Here is a 22664-nt window from a genome sequence, read left to right as displayed (position 1 = left end):
GTGTGCTTGTCTTTGTGCGGCATAACCCTTGGCATCCCACTTTGATTTGTTTGTGTGTGTGTGTAGAGGTGTGTGTGCGCCTGCATGTGTATATGCATGTGCCAGGGAGTGAGAGAAGGAGGAGAAAGATAAGGAGTAGTGGCCAGGAGGAGGGGAGAGAAACATTCCTCTTGAGTACCTCTGCTCTGGGGAGGTACTCCAGAAATAACTGGAGAAATAACTACAAGCTCCCCCAGCAGCTTCCACTCGGCCGGGGACATACAAGTCAAACACTGTACCAAGTTCAACATTGGTAAGACTGACTGCAAACATGAGCACAGACTGGGGAGGAAGAGCAGAAACAGATCACATGCAAAGAAGTAGGAGAGAACAAGCTGGAGGGTGGAGGGTAGGGAGGGCTTCATAATTGCCTTCTCATGTAGTACAGGCTGGGGAGCGCTTCCTGACTGAAGACACCAATTTCATGCTTAGGCATTATTTAGCTTGATACAAACTTGATTAGGAGGAGAGCGAGATACACACACATGCGCCCGCACACGCACACACACACACGCACGCACAGTCACACACAAAGAAAACAGACGGCGAGGAAATGGCAAATAACCTGATTTGTGTCATTTCACAGGGCTGGTGGACAGATTACCTCACTCCTCAATATTCTATTGGGACTAACAAAGAAAATGTACACAATGTGTATGCTCAGAGCATTATGGGTAGCCTTGAAGTAGGGCTGCACAATTATGGCCAAAATAATAATCATGATATTTTTTATCAATATTGTAATCACGATTATCGATCATAATTATTTCTCGTTAGGGTAAAATTGTTGTTTTTATTGCACTACTTTTCAGCAAACAATATGTAACAGTTTTCAGTCCAAAATTAATGTTGAAATAAGAATAAATGATAGATAATAAAAAATAAATGTACCCCAAAATAAATCTACTTTACCAAGGGCTAATTGATTAAATATCCTATTACAAAGTGGAATCATGAATGGCAAATACAGTTAATGCGTAGAAGGCAATAACATTAGGCTGCAAGCACCGACTTCGCCGTCAATACAGTGAATTGTCAAGGAAGGCTACGTCTCCGTTGTTCTGCTTGACCATTGGTCAGTCGTGCACGGTCACAAACTGCAAAGAACTCGAGTGTTGTGATTTCCCTCTCTATCTACTACCGGCGTTTTTTTCATTACAGTCAGGCCAGCCGAAAAGTTGAAGTCAAGGCAGCCGTTACGACGATTGTTAATAGTTTCTTACCATGACACGCTGCCTCTCCGCCAACGTGCTGAGAGAGCCTACTTCCAAACCACGAACCAAAATAAAAGCTTTATATATGACTACACCAATGCCATTTTCGGCTTTTATTTTAAAGTTGGCCCCAGAGCACGGTGCCGGCACTTAATTAAGCCTTTACCATACGTTCACACAATGGTGGCTGGCGGGCTGCACATGCAGCACTTTTCATTATGCAGCAGCAGGATTTTCAATGTAAGAAAATCGGGCAATCAGGCTCATTTAATTATGGCAGCCAAAATCGCGATTAGGATTAAAATCCAATCAATTGTGCAATCCTATCCTGAAGAGTTTATAAATAGCTCAAATAAATAAATTAAATTAAATGAATTAAAATATCATGAATTGATGATGAGCACAACCATCAAAACTTCTTCAAAAGTATTAGGCACCCAGCAAAAAACAAAAACATAATACTCATTTTCATAATTTAATCTCTTATTTTTTCTTTTCAACATGCCATCATGATAATAGGTAAAAGGAAGTCTTATTGTAATATCTAAAATGCATCATTACTAGATAATGAGCTTTTAGGAACAGCTAATAGTGAAAAGCAGGTCTAAATGTAGGCTAAATATTGGCTAGCAGAATATTGTCACTGTTCTTGTATAATCCCTTCTGAAAGGTTTATGAAGTACTTACAAAGAGTACAAAGTAATTAATAACTGAGCACTTCATAAATTATTTATAAGTGTACTATTATTGTACTGTATCTTGATTTCAGTGCATCCCATTGTAAATCTGAGGTTAATGGGTAGCGTAGGTGTGAAATGTACTCCATAAGAAACGTAGTATAGCTGCTAAGAAGCAAAGGAGTTTTACAAAATAAATTGTATTTTCTCTTCAAATTGACCCCTAAATAAGGATGGTGCACTGAACTGAAAACATTTAAACGTCTTATTTTCTCTCCCACCACTTCTATTTTATTTCATCAGCTGTCACTGTTGCTTTCACGCTCTCTTTCGCTGTCGCCCCCACTCATTCCATTGTATGGCTCACAGCAGGGCCAACTTGCCTTTTGACTGGAAGGTGAATGGAAAGGACTTAGAAAAAACAACTAAAGACTCCAGCACTAAACGACGCAATGGTAGCTCTATAGTGAGCCACGCTACAAAGGCCGGTCAGAGTGTCCAATAAAAAAAAGGAACATGATGCAGTCAGCTTGCCCTGTTTAAAACTCCAGACTGGTCTGTCACAATGGTTATGCTGAGTGTTTGTGTAGCAGTGGAAAACTGAAAGAGTACATCAAATAATCAATCTGTTGTGCCTGGCCAGTGGCCACCACGTAGCTATATTGACGCTATCCCGCTAATTAGTCATCTCCTTTAAATAGGAAAACTGAATCATTAAATCATTCAAATAAAGTGCAGTAATTGCAGTAGTAATGATTTATCCTTGTTCTGTTTGGGACTATGATTTTAAATAGGTAAATTTGTGTCATGATCTGTGCCCTGCAGTTTCTTCTTTGGAGCTTGGGTGGCGCCATCCTTGACACCATCATCCTCACCATTTATAGACCAGTTCTCCAAGCGTGTTCATTATGTTCTCCAGAGGTATGTGGGTGTTAAGGTCCAGTGAGTTAGCAGCAGATAAACAAGTACAGCTTAGCTCCAACAATGCCAGAGTCCTGGCCCTTGGTGCCTGGTTTCCCCACACACATCCGTGCTGGACGGCGGCACCAGGTCAGCCGCTGATAAGGAGTTAATGCTGGCATCTAAATACGCTCCCCAATTTTGGATACACTCACACCGACACCATACAATAAAAACCTAGCCAAGCCCATGAAATGACACGGCACCTCACACGTCCATCCATTTTCTAACCTGTTCAGGGTTACTGAAGGGATGGAGACTAAAGCAGCTGATTGAGGGCCAAGGTTGTCAGTGGCTCTAAATGAGATTTTCACTGGGACTCGGAGTGGGAAATGACTCTGTGCCAGCTGCATGGAAGTTAGATATGTGAAACTCTACACAACCAATGGTCCATGCACATCCATACTCAAAGAGCCCTTAGCTATAAACTAACAGATAAACATTGAAATTCAACAGCTTCACCAACAAAAAAGTGTATGTCATTAAATTCTATCAGTACTATAGACAAGGTCAAACATTTATTTCATCTGCAACATGATGATTTAAAAAAAAAAAAAAAAAAAAAAAGGTACTTGGGTCAGACCTGGATTGTAGACCTTCATAGGTACACTACACACATCCTTCATTTGCCTGAATTTGGTCAATTGTTAATTCATTATTAGTATTAATTATTATTAACAATTATTAATTTTTAAACTATGTAAAACTCCTCTGTTTTGCAAGGGAAACAAAAGTGATTCACACAAAAACTTTGGGTGGGTTTTCCTTGGCCAATATCATATTTCTCCAGAAAGTTTCGAACAATAGTAGTTATTCTCTGTCTATGTGCTTTGAGATTGTCTGGCAACTAAACTGGGGTCTAGTTTGAACACGGTAAGCTATAAAAAATGGATGGATGGAAATTGTCTTTTCCTGGGTAATGGAGGCAATATGAAAAAAGAAAATCTTGGCATTTTTGCCATTCATTTGCAACTGGAATCTGTTGACACTAAAAGAGTGGCCTGAAGTTACAACAATTTAATCCAAAACAGAACATTTCTAACAGTTGTATAAGTGGATACAAAGTTACAAAATACTTTTTTTTTTAACTCCAGATATTTTAAAGGTTCACACTAGGAGGTGCCCAGGTGTTTCTAATAGCAACAACAAAGAATCTAGTCTGTGCTGTTCACCGTCATGTGACAGTGTGTCAGGTAGTCAGCATGAACTCCACCAACGAACCCCACCAGGGCCATGAAACTGAAGCCGTGATTGTATTATTTACATCTGCACCGCTCCATAAGTAGCACGTCAAAAAAAAAATCTACTCAGGTCTGTTCCACTCGGAGCCTTCAAGTGTGCTGTAATTTGGTCCTAATTGAGTACGGATCAACGTGAGTCCCATTATAGTCAATGCAAAGTGCCGCTGGGTTCCACCAATCACCAATTATATTAGCTTGTTTTGTCCCATTAAAAAAAATAAAACTGAAATCCATTCCCCGCTGAGTAGTCAAAGTCAATACAATTCCTAACAAAGCTTTCAGAAAGCCATTTAATAGTTCGACAAGCCAATGCAACCTTTTAGACAGGAGCAACTGTACAATGGCTGCACTATTGGTGAAAGTATCCGTCACTGCACTTAATAACATGACACGATTGCTACTGATAAGTAGAAATACAATCAAGTGTTGGATTTTTGTTCTTGAATATTAGCACAGATTTTCTGCCACATTTGTTAAAAGTTTTGTTATGGTACTGTTTTTACACTTTTTCATAGTAAGTTGTCACTAGTACAGCTTGACTAGAATGACTTGAATAACAGACCACCAGCAGCCTTGATAGGCTTTTTTAGAAATGCATTTAGATTTAGAAACGTGGAAGGTTATTACTCAGTAAGTGCTAATTGTGATCTCAAAATTCCCTGTGCCATATTGACCCTACAGCAAGCAATACAAGGTGACCAATGCGAGGACACTGAGTTTTATAAGAACCAGTGAAAGTCAGTGCTGTGCCAAAAGATGACATTAAGGCTTCTATAATTGTGAAGCCAGATGTGGCCAGAGAAGTCAAGTGAGAAAGGGAAAAATAGGCAGCAGGGGAGCAGAGAAGAGAGGAGCTATTATATGCACTGTAATACACCAACAGCGTGGACTAGCGCAAAGGTTGTAAAAGAAGAGTGACACAACAAGCTGTATGTTGACACGCACGTCAACTGAAGTCTCATAACAATCTAGGATCTGAACTGGATTGCCACTTAATGACATTTCCCAACCATAATTATTTTTTACTTATTTTGGAAGCTTGGCGCCACTTAATTTAATGTCTTGAACACTTAATTGATAATAACTTTAACTCTCGGTGATGAATAATTACTGTCCCAGAGTCTCTGATTACATCCATACAACATACAGACATTAAATTTCACACAATCCTAATTCATTTTAAAAGTAGGATGATGAAGAGTAACACACTTAAAAGGGACAAGTGATACCACAACACCTGTGTCTACGAGATGACTACAAACAGGCATCTAGTAAGATGTGGGTGAAAAAAGTCCTGACAAAGTTCTTAAGAATTTAACCAAAAATATGTTTACGTGGTGCCCAGTGCCCACAATGAAGGAGAAAATCACATGTTGCATAAAGCGCAGGAAGATGCCGAAAGGAGGAGATTGAGTGGAAGCAATGCCATTAGCCTGGAGGAGCTAGCTGGCCTGCTCTCTTGTTCACTCACTATCCTCGTCAAAACGCTCAATCGGCTCAGCTGACTAGAAACAACAATTTAAACAAACCAAACAGACGCTCAGGACTAAGTGCTCCCTGTTTCACCCCCCTCTCCCATCTCCTGCCGCCCTCCGTCTCCCTGTCATATGTGCTCAACTCCAGTTTAATGTCCTGCAAATGAAGCGGATTTATTAATGTGTAATTAAGTAATAATCATCACTACATAATGCATGAGATACTCGAGGGGCTAAGAGCTGAGAGCGCGAGGAGAGAGAGAGATAGGATAGAGAGGTTTGCCGAACAGACAGAGGAGGAGGTTTTCACTGCCGCGCCTCATTAAAGACACACATTAAAAACGGATTAATCCACTGAAATAATATTTTGATAAGACGGAAGCGGTGCTCACTGGCTCGCTCGCTAACTACCTCCTACTCACTCCACCTCTTATCCCATCATGCATTTCTACAACAATTTGTCCATGTTCAATTAACAGACTGCAGTTAGCCGAGAGCCCTACTGTTAATACGGACTTAATCTGTGTAAAGACGAGACAGAGGTGAAATACATTAGGATAGTAATATAAAGACTTTTGTTGCCGACGGTTGACCAGATCCATTTTAAGTCGAAACCATTTACTGGTTGCAACTATAGATGGACATTTAAAGCTTGATGGCTTATCTGCAAAGAAGCTAGTTGTTTGTTTGTTTTTTTACTTCCGGTTTCAGCTGCCGGCAACGCATTTAGGAGGCACACTAATAAAGCCAAAATGAATTATATCAATTAGGGATATCCTTGATTGATTTTGAAGAAAATACATAGATTGTCTGTAGTTGTTTTCAATGGGATGGGAAAAAAAATAATGTTCTGAACTCGTGCTTTGATTGATGCCAGTGTTCTTTGCGGGGAGGTGACTCAACCTCCCATAGATGAGGTCATGTTGTTTTTCTTTACAACTAAATGAGATGGAATCAACAGTGCTTCTGCCAAGTAGAATACTCCATACGCCTGAAAATACTTCAAGACACAATTAATCAACAATCCACAAAATCGACAGACATCCGACTCATTCATTATTACAACCATCCAAAGTCTCTCTACCACGTAGTGCAACATATCATCCACATAATGTAATTCAGATAATTGTTAACAATCAATTATCAGGTAATCATAAGCCAGTAGCAACACACTGCACGTGTAAATATAAACTGTGAGCTAATCGTAGAGTTGTAGTGAAGCGATATTGTAAGATCCCAGTACGACCGGTGAGATACCGATTTCCTCACTTGAAAATGTGACTTCATGGTCTAGCCCAGCCCTGCTCCGAGTCAGTGGGAATCTAAAGCAGAAGATAGATGAGGTGGGACTTTTGTGTTTCTCTCATATTGTTTTGCTTGCCAGTGCCTCAGTAAACCAGCCAGAGAGTCAGAGTTGGGTGAGCAGGTGAAAGACAGGAGAACATGAAAACACCGATAATCCCCTGGCGATGCTCACCTCGCTCTGGCCTCCAACGCACGCTCCTGCATGCCCACTCACCTGCACTGTGCAAGTGTTGCCCACCTCCATACACCTCTCCGCCCCCTTTACCCTTCATCCCCTGTGTTTCCCTCCAATTCAATCACCTCCTTCTCTCTCTACATCCCCCAATGTCAGGTCTTGTCAAGCTGTCAGTTGGGCAAGGTGTGAAGGGGAGATAGCAAAAGGCATGTTCACAGACAGATGCGTGACTACACATCGGCTTATGCAAGCTAGACTACAAGCCCTGCGTCACCTTAGGTGGATATACACAGAGAGGTGGTGGTGGTGCTGATGGTGGTCCTTGGCCTCGACTTTGCTTCGCTCCGCTTCACCTGGCTGCCTGACTGAAGCTAAGCTTGTTATCCCGGCTGCTGAGATCAGACTGCCTTCATGACACAGCCAATGTCTGTGATGCATGCAAACAAGAACATGAGAATGCAGAGCTTCCAAGCAGAACACAGACACACGGGCAGGCGCCAATACAAACCAATGGTCCAAAGCAAATGATTTGTACACGGACAGGCGTCAACAACACTAAATATAACAGCCACATACTGGTTGCAAAGAAGGAGAAACTCCATGTTTGAATTAGGTCTGGGCGATTAATCACAATTTAATCCTCATTTCGATTTTGGCTTCTCACCAGGATAAAAATATTGTAATTGAAGAAAAACGATGAATGTGCCACGGCACCGGTTGTGTATGCAAGTTCTTGCGTTGTAAATACACCCTGAACACACCTTTTGTTGCATGCCTGTGACGCATGTTCTTCTGCCATCCCGAGCGTGCTTTAAACTGTTTATTGACACCCCAGTTGGAGGTTACTGTAAAACTAAACGCAACACAAAAAGATTTACTCACATTGAACACTTAAATACAAGACACACATCGTTTTAGAAATCGCCAGCTTATGCTATCTGTCAAAGGAAAACCCTATTGACAGGCTAGCTAACATTAGCATTAGATCACGGGAGGGATTTATGTTCAAATAACGAATATTTACACACAAACGCCATAGTAACAGACAATATAAGAATACTCATGGGCATATATTTTTTTCTAATCTGTAAAAAAAAAGAGTTCAATAAAGTTTTCTACTCTTTTTTTAGCTTACTTTAATACGCAGTGCGATGCATGCATCGTATCACACTACCTCAAAGAGGCCAAGGGGCGTACAGCGAGAACAGCCGATACAGTCATGGCTAAGTATAAAAAGACAAACGCTTTTAAATACTGTCATATAGTGCCCCGCAGTTCCATTATAGTAGGCTGGAGGGCTCTTTGCGTCTTCTCTCTCTCCCCCCTCCCCTCTCTGTTTTCAGCACCTGTCTCCAATCAGCCTCATCACCACCGGTATTTAAGCCTGTCTGTTCCAGGAAATCCTCGCCAAAGTATTGCAGCCTCTCCTCGAGGTACCACGGCCCACCGTACTCAAGTAAGCCACTTAACTCCACGTTCCCTTGTTAACTCTTGGGTCTCCTCGTTCCCAGTGCTCCCCTGTGTTCCTGACCCACGTCATTTCTGCCACCAAGCCAGCCGCCTGTTCTGCCGACTGCCTGCCACCTGTCCACGCCGCCGCCTGCCAACACATCCAGGACCACCTCCATAACCTTTGCTCCATAAACTGTTCATCATTTTATATCTGCCTCCGCCTGCTCTTGGGTCCAGCTACTCCCCACACGTGAGAAAATACTAAGTTTCAAAATTACTGAATAATTGTGTTTATTAATGGTGATTTCAATATCACTCAAAATAATCGCGATCATTACTTTTTCCATAATCACCCAGTTCTATTTTGAATACAACAGTCCTGCCTGCAATATACAAGTCTTCTTCATTGACGCACGCACCAAAACATTGGGTACGCCTGCACAATCTATGCGATCCAGTACTACAGTCGCAATAATAAGCATATTGTTGTTGTATTTGTGCCAATCAAAACTGAACATCATTACTGTTGCGAAGGCAAAATATTTAAAACAGCACGATAGGGCTGTCACTATTGAATCATTTTCTGATCCATTATCCGATTGACTATTTCATCAAATAATCGCCCCTCCCAAAAAAATGTTTTTTTGTTTTTTTATTTACACAACTTGCATACATTTTATTCTCATTTATGAGGGATGGACTTCTATCCTTTAACTCACAGGTGTCAAACTCATGGCTGGGGGCGGGGGGCAAATCTGGCCCGCCACATTATTTTATGTGGCCCGTGAACACAAATCAAGTGTGTCAATTTCCACGATTTATTTGATTTCAGTTTGTCATATTTAATAAATGTTGAGATATTGCAAAAGCACTTTTGAGTTACCAACCCCCTTTTTACAGTTACCTGAACAACAGTTAAGCCATTATCCTCGTCTTCTGATTTTCAAAACTACTTAAGTATGTAATACTGTAATATATAATATGTAATACTGAGGCAATTTAGCATTTAACACGTCCTTCAGAGGGAAACCATCAGTGCAATGTGGCCCGCGACAAAAATGAGTTTGACACCCCTACTTTAACTGCATACGATGGTACGAAATGTATGGTATAAATGCAGTTGAAAGAATGTGAGTTAAATGTGAGTTGAAGTTAATTTATTAAGTTATTTTGTGCACCTGATTTTGTTGTCTTTTGTCTCTTACAATGACAACAAATAATCTCGAATCTTGATCTTGAATAATCAATGGAATTTTATTTTGCATTCAAATGTATTGCAAAATATTTTTTTATTTGATAACTGTTTATTGACAATTACGTTTCCTAAAGTTGATGTAAATTAAGTTACTAACACTATTCTCACTTCAAAGTAAACATTTTCATTTATTTATTGGTGCATTTTCAGCATTAACCATTATCGTAGGCTATACAATATTAATAATGTGGGATATATTATTTTAGGTAAAGGATACAAGCACAGAAGAAGCTCGGTCATAATGCTTGTTTCCTTAGAACGTATCTTTACACACTTTCGCATCACACCCATTCAATTACTGTTTGGCCATGCCCATATGTCGAAAAAGGTTGTGTCAGCGTCAACATCACTTCGAGGCAAGCACAGACGCACACACAGCGTCACTGACTGCAGACAAACACGATACAGTACGTTCTAACTAGTGATGGTGGTGGGTTACAGTACTTCTAAATTGTGATTGTTGGGTGTATTACATTGGCTGTCAAAAAAATGTCAATAAATAAATAAAGAAGTTATCTTAGTAGGCTGCAAAGCTGTCATATGCGCCACCTCTACCTTTGCAGTAATTGCATACCACTTCATTTTCATCCTTTATTGGTTTAAAGTGATCCCAAACCTTGTCCAACCTCTGCTATGAAGTCTAGATATGCCAGGGTGCGATTGCAGCCCTGCCGTAACTGTCGTACCTACACGGAGGCCATGTTAGGGAGGTCATGACATTGCGTGCGTCTGCAAGTAATGTCCGTATGGAAAACATAGACAGTTTCACCGCAAAAATTGGGAGTTGACCAATTATTGTGGTCGACTTAACCAAGTTAGTCGATTTTTTTTTTTTCCCCAGCCCCACAGCACTAGAATGGGATCTAATTACTGTAATATATTAACCACTAGGTTTATAATTGTTTTGAAGGTGACAAGTCATATTATGTTTCCTGAAACATACTGTGCATTCCACTATGATGGGATTATTTAGAACATTCTATCACAATAGAATGTCTTCTTCTGCACAATTGCAACAACAACCAACCATAAAAATGACCAAATATAAACCAGCCCAAGCAGGAAAATGTCAACATTGTCCTGAACAGTACAAAATTAATTTGGCAGCCCGGCGTTATGAACAACTGCTAAAAAAAATGACCTGTAGTGATTCCCCTAGAGAAAACACAACTAATGGACCATATGCACAGCAAAACTTTAAGCATTTCCAGTGGAAAGGTCGGATGGTATAACAGTTTTCGTTCTCAGTGCTACAAGTTACCGATACGCCATCTGACTAAGAAAAAGATAATAATAACCACTGTCATTACATACAGTATGCGATAACCTGAGAATGTGTAATAGGTGTAGTTAATACTTCTGTGCTAGTAATTTTTGAGGTCGAAATGGCATTAAAGTTTTTACATTTCAAAGCCCAAGAGACAGCTCCTCTTGCCAACACTGCGGTGTGCCACTATGGTCAGCGTCAATTTGCTTTTGCACGTCTCCCATGTTGTCAGTACACGTTTACATGCCTGCGAGAAGTTAACCTTTTTAAGTTAATCTTTTGTGATAACGGGATATACAAATAAACGTAAGTTGACTTGACTGTTTGTTTTTAAACATTTATTTGGGCTGCTGTGACTCAAGGGTTGGCGGTTAGAATTCCGGCTCCAACTCTCTGCAGTCGAAGTGTCCTTGGGCAAGACACTGAACCCTAAATTGCTCCAAGTGGACCTGGCAGCGCCATGCACGGCGGCAGCCGTCCATTGGTATATGAATGTGTGCGTGAACGGGTGAATGTGAGCCTCTGAAAAGAACTGTAATGTTGTAGATAAAGCACTATATAAGTGCACTATATTTAGGTTGAGTGCATTTATGGATAACTCTTTTTTTTTTTTTTTTTTTTTTGTTTATGTTACTGTATCTAAGCACAGTGTTGATATTCAAACTGTGCACAATGTTTCACTGGCTTACAATCACGTCAAATATCCTTTTTAGAAATTATTGTGGTAATTGGACAGCAAAATATTTTGTAGGTGGTATTTGGTGTAAAATGTTTACAAACCACTGATTTAGACTACCCACAATCTTAGATTAATGTTCGTCAAAAATAACTGAAAATCTGCAACAGATATTGATTTTTTTTTTTTTTTTGTTCAGAGCAAACTCCAAGGTAAATGTACTCTAACTGTAGCACTACACCAATTAAACATCTTCACCAGTATTTGTCTCGCTTGACAAATAACTTAACACCACTGACAAATCAACTGAAACTGTCCCTGGTCCTTTGCAAGCAGATGCACATATAATGTTGCTGCCGTGATTGTAAATATGAGAAACAGAGGACAAAAATAAATGTGCTCTAAATGTGCAAAGAATTGAGTGTAACTTAGTGCATAAAGATGACTTTTTTAAGTGTCCCCCAAAATTCTTAATATTGATACTACTGTATTTCCAACAATAATAACAATTGCTCAGTAATTGTCGGGCAACAACATGACATTTTTGTAAATATGTGAGTCGAATAAATAGTGAAACCGAATGCCAAGGTTAGTGCGGGACATCAGCAGCCTAAGTTGGGATCTCACGCAACAGTTTTCTATAGTCAACCATTTAAAATCCATCACATACATTTCGCACTACGCAACGCAACGCCAGCGCTTTTTGTGCGGCATGTACAGATTGACAAATGAATTGCCGGAAATAATACAAGACAAGAAATCCTCCCTTGGAGCCTGCAGCTCTGTCAAACTAACCAGCCAGTTCGAATTAGCGTCAGGTCTAGCGGCTTCCTAGATAGTCCAAGTGAGACAGCCTGTATGGAGAAGGAAATGGGGGAGGGGGCGTCGACCACGACCACATGGTCAGCCCATCCCGTTGCCCATCTGGGTCCCATAAAGGAAACATGGAGGCCAAGGGCACCACATGCCCTCCTGGATGATGCCCATTCACCCGTGCACTAGAATGAATACTGGGTTGCAGTAATTAAAGGAAGTTTGACTCAAAACCAAAAATTGCTGTGGGAAAAAAAAAAGAATCATAATTTGTTTTGAACTTTATGGAAAAATCATCTGAATGTTGCTATAAAGCAGTCAGTACACAACCACAGAGCGTAGGGTGATGTAAAAGTAGCAAAACAACGAGGAAGAAAGACTGACATTCTTTAGATCTTAGAGGAGAGGCGTCGACACTTGTTTAGCACATCTGAGGCACGAAGTGATGCAAAACGACAAAGCCTGGCAACATGTGTTCGTTCAGTCCAATTGATATGTGGGGGTCAAGAAAGGTCCACGAGCAAAACAAGAAGAGAAAACAAGGCTCCAATAGAGCAGATTAGAGGATGGGGGGCAATTAGAAGATGTCAGCGGAGCCATCCTGAAGTGCACCATCTTCTATTGATAAGCTGATTTGTTTCAAAAGCATTCGGGAGGGATCAGTGCACTTTTCTGGGTCTTTTAGTGCGAGGCGGACAAGTGCAAACAATTTGTGAAGCCCCACTTTCAGCCTGTGCTTCAATAAAAGTCAAGCGGTCAACGGAATCTCAGCGATGGTTCTGGCCGCACTGGCTTTCCAACAGCAAAGTGCAAGCCGTTGCTTGTCTTACCTTTAACGGAGCGCGGTTTGGCCTGTTTCCGTCTGGACATCTCGGCTCTCGGTTGAATTCGACCGTTGTGGATGTTTTGTTTTGTTTGTCTTCGCTCCGTTCCGTGTTTTCAGGCGGGCGCAGGCGAGGTGAAAGCGCCCTCCTCCTCCTCCTCTTCCTCCTCCTCCACTTGGCAGCGGCTCGTTCGCCTGTTGCAATGCGGCACCTTCGCTCGCTCGGGTCGGCTTCGTCGGGTTTGGGGGTTGGGGGTTGGGGGTTGGGGCGTGGGGGGGGGGGGGGGGGGGGGGAGAGAGGAAAATACAAAAACAAAACAAAACGAAAAAAAAAACTCCGCGTGGGTCCGCAAACACGGCACCCGACAAGTGTGGAGTCGGTAAGAGTTAGCGCGAGGCGTTAGCAAGGCGAGAGCAAGCAACCTGTAGAAGAAACAACTTCTGCTAAACGCGACACTCGGAACTCGTGAGCCCGGAAATGTCCGTTTGCGCTCAACGGGAAGCTCCAGGTGATGAGAGTCGATGAGCGCCCGAGGTATTCGCGTGCGCAGGCCCCCTTCCTATATCTAGTCCAAGTTGAGTTGGTCTTCGCTCTCCGGGAAAGCGTCGCGCGGGCTCCGTCCCTTTGCTAGTTGTGTTGGGGTGGCACGGACTCGGCGCATCTCCGCCCCCCTCGCGCGAGGAATTTGACTAGCAACGTGTTATTATTTCCCAAAGCCCTTGCCCTGTGGTGTTAATAAGAGCCAGATATTCGCTAGCCTCTGTCTCCCTGCTTTTTCTTTGTCCTGACTCTGGCTACCAGTCTCCCTCCTCCTCCTCTGCCTGCCTCTGCTGGCGGGGCTGCGGCGCAGACACACATAATAAAGCCAAGGCAGGCAGTGCTTGGCTGGAAATGTAGCCGCGTCCCAGCAGGGGGATGTGAGAGAAGGGTCCCGGCGGGGGAGCGCTCTGATCCCGCAGGGAGCAGCTCGGCACAGCCCGGGTTGGCTGAGGCAGAGATGCAGGCAGGGCTTGACGGGGAGAGGGAGCGAGCGAGGCCGAGAGAGAAGCGGCGAGCGCGGGGGGAAGAGTTGGCCAACAGCGCCTACCGGTGGCCGACGGCTGTTGCTACAACCGGGGACTGAGGCAAAACGTGGAGTTGGATTACAGTGGGATATGGAGGAATTGAATTCGCTCGATCACTGCTTCCCAACCTTCATTGAGACGCACGCTTCACACGAAACATATGGGATCTTTGGGTGGAATTCCAGGATAAACCTCAAATGGGCGCGTGTGGCCAGTTTGTGCAGACTGCAGAACTTCACAGTGAAATATTGGTCTCGTCTCCATTTCCTCAAATTTGGGCCTGTTGAACAAAAAGTTGATAGACTCGCAGGAGCGCTTGACGTCATCTGCTGTATGAACGGCAACGGGTCAATTGTACCTTCTAGTGGAAGAATATTTCCTTGTTGTGTGCCAATGTGCCGAGGCACAGTGTTTGGGAATCACTGAGAGAGATTGACACATTTTTACAGAAAAACATGTGCGCCCTTTATGAAATCAAACAATGGCGTGTGTTCAATTCCCAGCCGGTCATCCTGCCCCTACTGGTTCCGAGCGTGAAGAAAGAATGCGTGGGTTGCGTCAGGAAGGAAGCGTAAAATCTGTGCCAAACAAGTCATGTGAGCGCCTCGCTCTGGCGACCCATGATGAGACGAGCCGAAAGTCGCAAGAACATTAAATCAAACAATACAATTCAATGACGTCACCAAACCCACAAGTGTTCATAGTTTGTTTGATTTCACAAGAATAAAGACATCTGCAGGAGACATTTTTTGTAACTAATTTGGTGATTGAAACAAGAAAAAGGGGGCACGGTGACAACTGGTTAGCACATCTGCCTCACAGTTCTGCGGACCCCGGGTTCAAATCCGGCCTCGCCTGTGTTGAGTTTGCGTGTTCTCCCTGTGCCTGCATGGCTTTTCTCCAGGTACTCCGGTTTCCTGCCACATCCCAAAAACATGCGTGGTAGGTTGATTGAAGACTAAATTGCCCGTAGGTGTGAATGTGAGTGCAAATGATTGTTTGTTTATATGTGCCCTGTGATAGGCTGGCGACCGCTTCAGGGTGTACCCCGCCTCTAGGCCCACAGTCAGTCGGGATAGGCTCCAGCACACCCGCCACCCTAGTGAGGATAAGCGGTACGGAAAATGAATGAAACAAGAAAAAAAAAACAGACTTTAGCCAGACTACACCCTCAACATATCAAAATACATTGATATACACTTTGAAATAACATTTCCTTAAATAGGCCTCCTGACAAACGTAGCGCCCAAACTTGCTTTGGCAAGTTAAATAAAAAAAAAAGCAAAAGAAAAAGCACAGCCATTCCCATATTTTGTGGCATACTATAAATGACGTTGGTTTCAAGCAAAGCAGCCGATCGCACATCTCAGACGTGAGATGATTCGAAATATATTCCTTCAGTGTGCAAAATGTGGATGTATGCTAAAGAAAACAAAGCTGTGGATTCCCTTTAACAATATTTTCTTTGCTGGATTTGAGCATGTACAACCTCTAAATGGCTCCTTTGTTTTAAACGGGTTTTATATTTTCCTAATTTGTAGCAATTTCTTCAGGGGAGTCTCTGACAGGATTAGTTTAAGCCTATTCACTTAGGCTAAGCAAAGCCTAACCGTGTATAATGAGAATTTTATACACTTCAGGTCCAGACCCAAAAATGTCTGCTCCTATTCTGTCAGTAATATAGATCTTTGTGTTTTAGCTATGAACCCGCAAAAGGTTTGAACTGTTCCTTTTAAGCCTTCTATAAGAAAAAAAAAATAATCCAAATGGAGTTGTGACATTGTGTAAAACATAAATAAAATCAAGATACAATGATTTGCAAATCCTTTTCGACCTACAGCCTATTCAGTTGAATGCACTACAAAGTTCAGACTCATAAACTTTGTTGTTTTTTTTTTTGCAAACATTCACTCATTTTGATTTTGATGCCTGCAACACATTCCCAAAAATCTGGGAAAGGGACGTGTTTACATCTTTAACAACACTCAATAAGCATTTGGGAACTGAGAACACTGATTGTTGAAGCTTTGTAGGTGGATTTGTTTCCCATTCTTGCTTGATGTACAACTTCATTTGCTCAGCAGTGCAGGTTCTCCATTGTTGTATTTTGCGCTTCATAATGCGGCACACATTTTGGATGGGAGACAGGTCTGGGCTTCTGGCAGTCCAATCTAGTACTCGCACTCTTTTACTATGAAAATATGCTGTTGTAACACGTAGAGAATGTGGCTTGGCATTGTCTTGCTGTAAAAAGCAGGCACATGGCTGGAAAAGACATTGCTTGGATGGCAGCATATGTTTCTCTAAACCTGTACGTACCTTTCAGCATTAATGGCGCCTCCACAGATATGGGCATGGGCACTAACACACCTCCCTACAATCACAGATGCTGGCTTTTGAACTTTGCGCTGATGACAATCCAGATGGTCATTTTCCTCTTTGGCCCGGAAGACACGACGTCCAAGGTTTCCATTAACAATTAACAAGTGTGGACACGTCAGACTACAGCACACTTTCAGATGAGCTCAGGCCCAGAGAAATTGGCGACATTCCTGGGTGTTACTGCTATATGACCTTTGCTTTGCATGGTAGAGTTTTAACTTAACTTAACTTTTAACTAACTTTGTAGATGTAGCGACTAACTGTGTTAAGCGACAATGGTTTTCTGAAGTGTTCGTGAGCCCACGTGGTGACATCCTTAACAGAATGATGCCGTTTTTTTTAATGCAGTGCCGCCTGAGGGATCGAAGGTCACGGGCACTCACATGCCGATATCCAGATTCTCTAAATCTTTTGATGATATTATGGACCGTAGATGATGAAATCCATAAATTGCTTGCAATTGTTCATTGCTAAATGTTGTTCTTGAACTTGAAATATTTGCCTTTGCAGTTGTTTACAAAGTGGTGAATCTCAAACCATCCTTGCTTGTGAATAACCCAGCCTTTCGTACCCAAACATGACACTCACCTTTACAATTAACTTGTTCACCTGTGGAATGTTCCAAACAGTTGTTTTTTGAGCATTCCTCAACTTTCCCAGTCTTTTGTTTCCCCTGTCCCAGCTTTTTTGTAATGTGTTGGAATGGGTATCAAATTCAAAATGAGAGAATATTTGCAAAAAAAAACCAATAACGTTCATCAGTTTCAACATGACATACATTTTCTTTGTAGTGTATTCGATAGGTTGAAAAGGTTGGAAATCATCCTATTCAGTTTTTATTCATGCTTGACACAATGTCCCCACTTAAATGGAATTGGGGTTTGTAATTTCTTGAATAAATATAATTCCATGAGCCACTCAAGTATGTGTGTGCAAGTGTATGTGCATGTTTGTGTAGGGTGTGTGTCTTCTTCAAAAGCTTCTTTATGTCCAGTAAAGAAAAGCGAGACACTTTTGTGTATGTGTGTGGACAAAGTAAAGCAGACAAAAGAGGGGGGAAAATGAAAATCACTGGATGCTTTGTTCTTCCCTCTGTGCTCCAACTGAGTGCTCTCTGGCCACAGCTGAGCTTTTGCATGTTCCCGCTCTGGTTGTCATGGATAACTGGGTAACGTGGAGCTCCTGGTGCTAAGCAGCGGGACCACTGGCCTCTGCAGACCGTGTCCTCCTGTGGAGAGGCAGAACAGCCTTTAAGATTGACCCCCCTCCATCCCCCTTACACTCTGCGCCTCCCCCTCCCCCCGTCTCCCTCTGCCTCACCCTCCGACCCTCACCAATCCCTCCTCATGAAATGAGTGCACACCAGGAGGCCTGTGTGTGTAGCGCTCCCCTAATGTGACTGCCGTTGGCACAGAGGGGCAAAAGCCCTCACTCAGTGGTTGGTCCCCCTCTGCCCCCGCCTTTTTCCTCTGCTCATTTCTGCCGGTAAACACAAAAGAGTGCTGGAAAAAAAAGCCCACATTACAAGCATCTTAAGGGTCAAGGACAGGCCTCAGGCTGAATAGCTTCTAAGAGCTGCATTGTCAAATCACATAGCTTGCGATTACACCCTCTGTCATCTCTGCATGGATTTGACTCCCTTATACACACATCCGACAAAGAAAACATCAAGTAGCCACAACGGAGTAAGTCGCCCGACCGACATGCAGTGGGAATTCATACAGACAGGGCATGAATGGACCAAACCGGGAGCAGATGTGGAATTACATACATAAACAACAAAATGGTTTAGAGGCACAAAGGACAGAAAAGCTATGGTTATACAAAAGAGTTCCAACGACATCGATACAACCGTCACACAAACAAATTATTTGCACAAGCGTCTCTTTCTTCAGATTCTTTTCTGGTGAAAGGTTGCAAGTGACAGAAAAGCAGAATATGGCAATGATGGTCATCCAAGAAATGGAACTTGTGACCTCCCAAAAACGACACTCATACACACGCAAAATAAGCAAAAGCCTAGTTGCCAGTCTCAGGGCCCAAATCAACAAACAGCCGCTCACATTCACACCAATGAGCGATTTAGAGTTTTCAATTTGCCTTCGAAGTACAATTTTAGAACGTGGGAGGAAGGCTGCAATACCTGGAGAAAACCAAAGCAAGCACAGGGAGAAGGTGTAAATTCCCTACAGGAAGGGCTAGGCTGAGATTTGAACCCAGAACTTGTGACTGTGAGACACATGTCAACGTACTCGCCACAAGCTCTGCCGGAGAGATCTGGGCAAGAATTGTCCCCACAAGAAACTCCCACAAGAATATCGGCTTGGTGGCATTTATTAAGAACGAGGTTTGTCAAATGGGACTCTTTTGTGGTCTTGTAATTTGTCATTTCCCTTTTACCAAATTGGTTTGTTTACTATAAGTAAGATAAGAGGGTTTGTTTTTCATAAAATAATTGTAGTCATTAGGCAGCACAGTCGATTAGTGGTTAGCAGGTCGGCCTCACAAATCTGAGATTGTTGGTTCGAATCTTAGGCCTTCCTTGTGTGGAGTTTGCATGTTCTCCTGGTGCTCGTGTGGGTTTTCTCCAGTTACGTCCAGCTTCCTCCCACATTCCAAAAACATGCAGTTTAGGTTAAGTGAACTCTAAATTGTCCATAGGTGCGAATGCGTGTGTGAATAAGTGTTCGACTATATGTGCCCAGTCAATGACTGGCGACCAGTCCATGGTGTACCTCGCCTCTCATCGCCTGGCTTAGGCTCCAGCTCGCCCTCCCCAATGAGGACAAGGCCAATACAAAATGGATTTTGATTATTATTGTGTTGACTAAACTCACATGCATAAAAACATCTCATAATTCAAATGAAATGAATATCTGTCTGACCAAAGTGTAACTGTGTGAACCCTTAATGAACTCTTTGCTGAGACAAGAAGCAGGTGGCAGCAGGATTACTTACTAACTTCTGCCCTCTACCGGCCATAAGTGGTGCGTGCAGACATATCATTGAAGATTTATTATTACTTTTTTTAATTGCGTATATACAGTCCTCTCCGAAGGCATTGGAACGATAAGGTCAATTCCTTCATTTTTGTTGTATACTGAAGACATTTGTCTTTCAGATCAAAAGAGGAATATGAGACAAAAGTTCAGAATTCCAGCTTTTGTTTCATGGTATTGACCTCTAGATGTGTTAAACAACTCAGGACAGAGCACCTTTTGTTTGAACCCACCCACTTTTCAAGTGAGCAAAACTATTGGAACATGTGACTGATGGGTGATGGGCAAACTGCATTTGCTGTGAAACAAACATGAAGACCAGAGTTGTCTATGAGAAAAAAAGCAAACCATTTTGAAGCTGAGAGAAGAGGGAAAATTGATCAGAGTTATTGCACAAACATTGGGCGGAGCCAATACCTCAATTTGGAATGTCCCGAGAAAGAAAGAAACTACTGGTTTACTGAGCAACAGACATCAAACAGGCGGGCCAAGGGTATCAACAGCAGTTGATGACAGAAACATGGTGAGAGCTGTGAAGAAACACCCGAAGACAACAGTTAGTGACATCACTGCCAACCTCCACAGGGCACGGGTGGTGAAGGTATCACAAGCCACTGGTCACTGTTCACTGGCTTCGAACAAGAGGTGCTCTGTCCTGAGTTGTCTAACACATCGAGATGTCAATACCATGAAATACAAGCTGGAATTCCGAAGGTTTGTCTCATATTCATATTTTGATCTGAAACCCAAATGTCTTCAGTATACAACAAAAACAAAGGAATTGACCTTGCCGTTCCAATATAATTTTGGAGGGGACTGTACAGGAGAGCAGCAACTGTTAACCGCATGCAATTGAATGGACGGCATGGAATTATTCATGTAATGATACAATTACAAGACGTTTGCGTTTTTTTACATTTGCTTGGTACAGCAATTGTTTAATTAAATACCAGTCAACTTGAATTTACATTTGTATCACTAGACTGTACACTAAAACGCAACTTAAAGTGGGACTAAACAGACCCAAAAAATGTCATGCAAATTCGACACACAGCAGAGAAGAGTCATGTGACCAAGCCTGCCAAATTTGAATGAATAATTAAAAAAAAATCACAACGTATATAAAATCAGGCTTCAAAATGTGAATAATAAGGGCCACCCCTCAGCTGCTGAGGGCGTGTCAATGGATGCACCAAAAGGAATCCGACATTCTGAGGGGGTGATGGCTTCTACCAGGGGTGTCAAACTCATTTTTGTCACGGGCCACATTGTTGGTACAATTACCCCTTAGAGGGCCATTACGACTTTGTAACCATATAAATGTTTGATCGCGTCATGAAAAATCAGTGGGCCACCACATACTCATGGTTTGGCACTGCAGAGTTACATACTCGCTGATTTTTTTTTTTTTTTCATCTGTCTTAAAATCAAACTATTTTTTAATTCTTAAAAAGGGTTTCATTTTTCTTTTTTTCAAAATGGGCATCAGTTATCCGTGAAGTTTTGCTAGTCATGGTCTGGACCGGTCCACACAACAAATTGATGGATAACTCTTATTTGAAAACAGAAGTCAGGAATAATTGTTTGTTCAACTGATCAAGTTACTGTAAAACAATGGGTTTGGTAACAAAAAATGCTTCGATTATACCTGTAATATCGCAACGTTGTTATTAAATCGAACAATTTGAAATGTTGGTACAGATTTGAGCAAGAATCATAGAAGTTGATTCAAATAATTTGGTTTTGCGGGCCACATAAAATGGTGTGCCGGGCCGGATGTGGCACCCGGGCCTTGAGTTTGACACGCGTGGCTTATACAATGTAAAATCATGTTCGGAGGCTCAACTTCAAAATTGAACCTCTAACCCCACCTAATAAAGCCTCTTTGCAGGAAAACCCAGCTGTGCTTTCTCCTCTAAACAGAGATGACTACAGAACACCAGCCCCCCCCCCCCCCCCCCCCCCCCCACACACACTCACATCACTCTACAAGTGTCATCTGTGGAGGGCAAACTTAACCCAATTAATGAGTTGGAGTGTTGAGGCTTGGCTGTGGATACAATTGGGGCTGCCAAGACGGCACCAAGCCAGTTAGCCAGGAAAGAAACCAGCTGCTTGCACACCACATGACAGTCAGGCAGCTAACCAGCCCACAAACTAACCTGCCAAATGCTCAAGTCTGTGTTCTGTCAGGTAGGCAGCCGATCAAAAGAGCTCATTTCATAACTGACTTTGACCCATGATTCATGGTCTTGTACACTTTCTAGCAACATGCTCATTTCAGCAACATTAATTGAATGTTTACACATATGATGAACCTATGTCATGTATACAGTCGTACAGTATAAAGGAAAACACACACACACACACACACACAGCGCATACTTAGCACAAGTGCCAGGTGCACACCCCAACAGTCAGACGTGTTGCTAATTAGGGCCTTATTGGAAGGTGCCATCACAACAATTAACACCCTAATGTGTGTGTTGCTGGTGATGGGAGGGAAGGGGTTTGCTGCGGTGGAGTGGGTTCATGCTTGATGTCGCTTCAAGAGATCCTGGGGTACGTGCACACGCACACGCCAAGACCACCCCCTGTTGAACTATTTTCTGTAGTAAACAAAAGAAGCGTAGTGGAAGGCAGGCAATCACAGAGTGCAAAAAACAGCCGTTTATCGACATGTTGGGATGGAAGTCTTTATATATAAAAACTCCATACACCTCTGTTCGAATAACAAGGTTTTGTGATATAAAAAAAAAAAAGAAAACAAAAACAAAAAGAGATTATTTATGTTTATTTCCCCACTATTGTGACCTATAACTTTAATCTTTCAACTGCAAATAAAA

At 42.3% G+C, this 22664-nt stretch overlaps 1 protein-coding gene across 4 annotated transcripts in view; it reads right to left on the bottom strand.

The window, feature by feature from the left end:
- znf423 (zinc finger protein 423) overlaps positions 1-14427 on the bottom strand; it is a 139339-nt gene extending 124912 nt beyond the window's left edge. For 2 of the 4 annotated variants that reach the window (XM_061774899.1, XM_061774902.1), the window contains exon 1: positions 13380-14424. In XM_061774899.1, coding sequence (XP_061630883.1) covers positions 13380-13419 — 40 coding nt within the window. In that variant the 5' untranslated portion in view covers positions 13420-14424. Of the gene's footprint in view, positions 1-13379 lie in introns of all 4 variants that reach the window. The other 2 variants (XM_061774903.1, XM_061774900.1) reach the window with 2 other exon arrangements.
- Between the last annotated feature and the right edge of the window lie 8237 nt (positions 14428-22664).

The sequence above is a fragment of the Phyllopteryx taeniolatus genome, chromosome 5, assembly GCF_024500385.1.
Source record: "Phyllopteryx taeniolatus isolate TA_2022b chromosome 5, UOR_Ptae_1.2, whole genome shotgun sequence".
Classification (NCBI taxonomy): Eukaryota; Metazoa; Chordata; class Actinopteri; order Syngnathiformes; family Syngnathidae; genus Phyllopteryx; species Phyllopteryx taeniolatus.
This window is presented reverse-complemented; position numbering and strand designations above follow the sequence as displayed.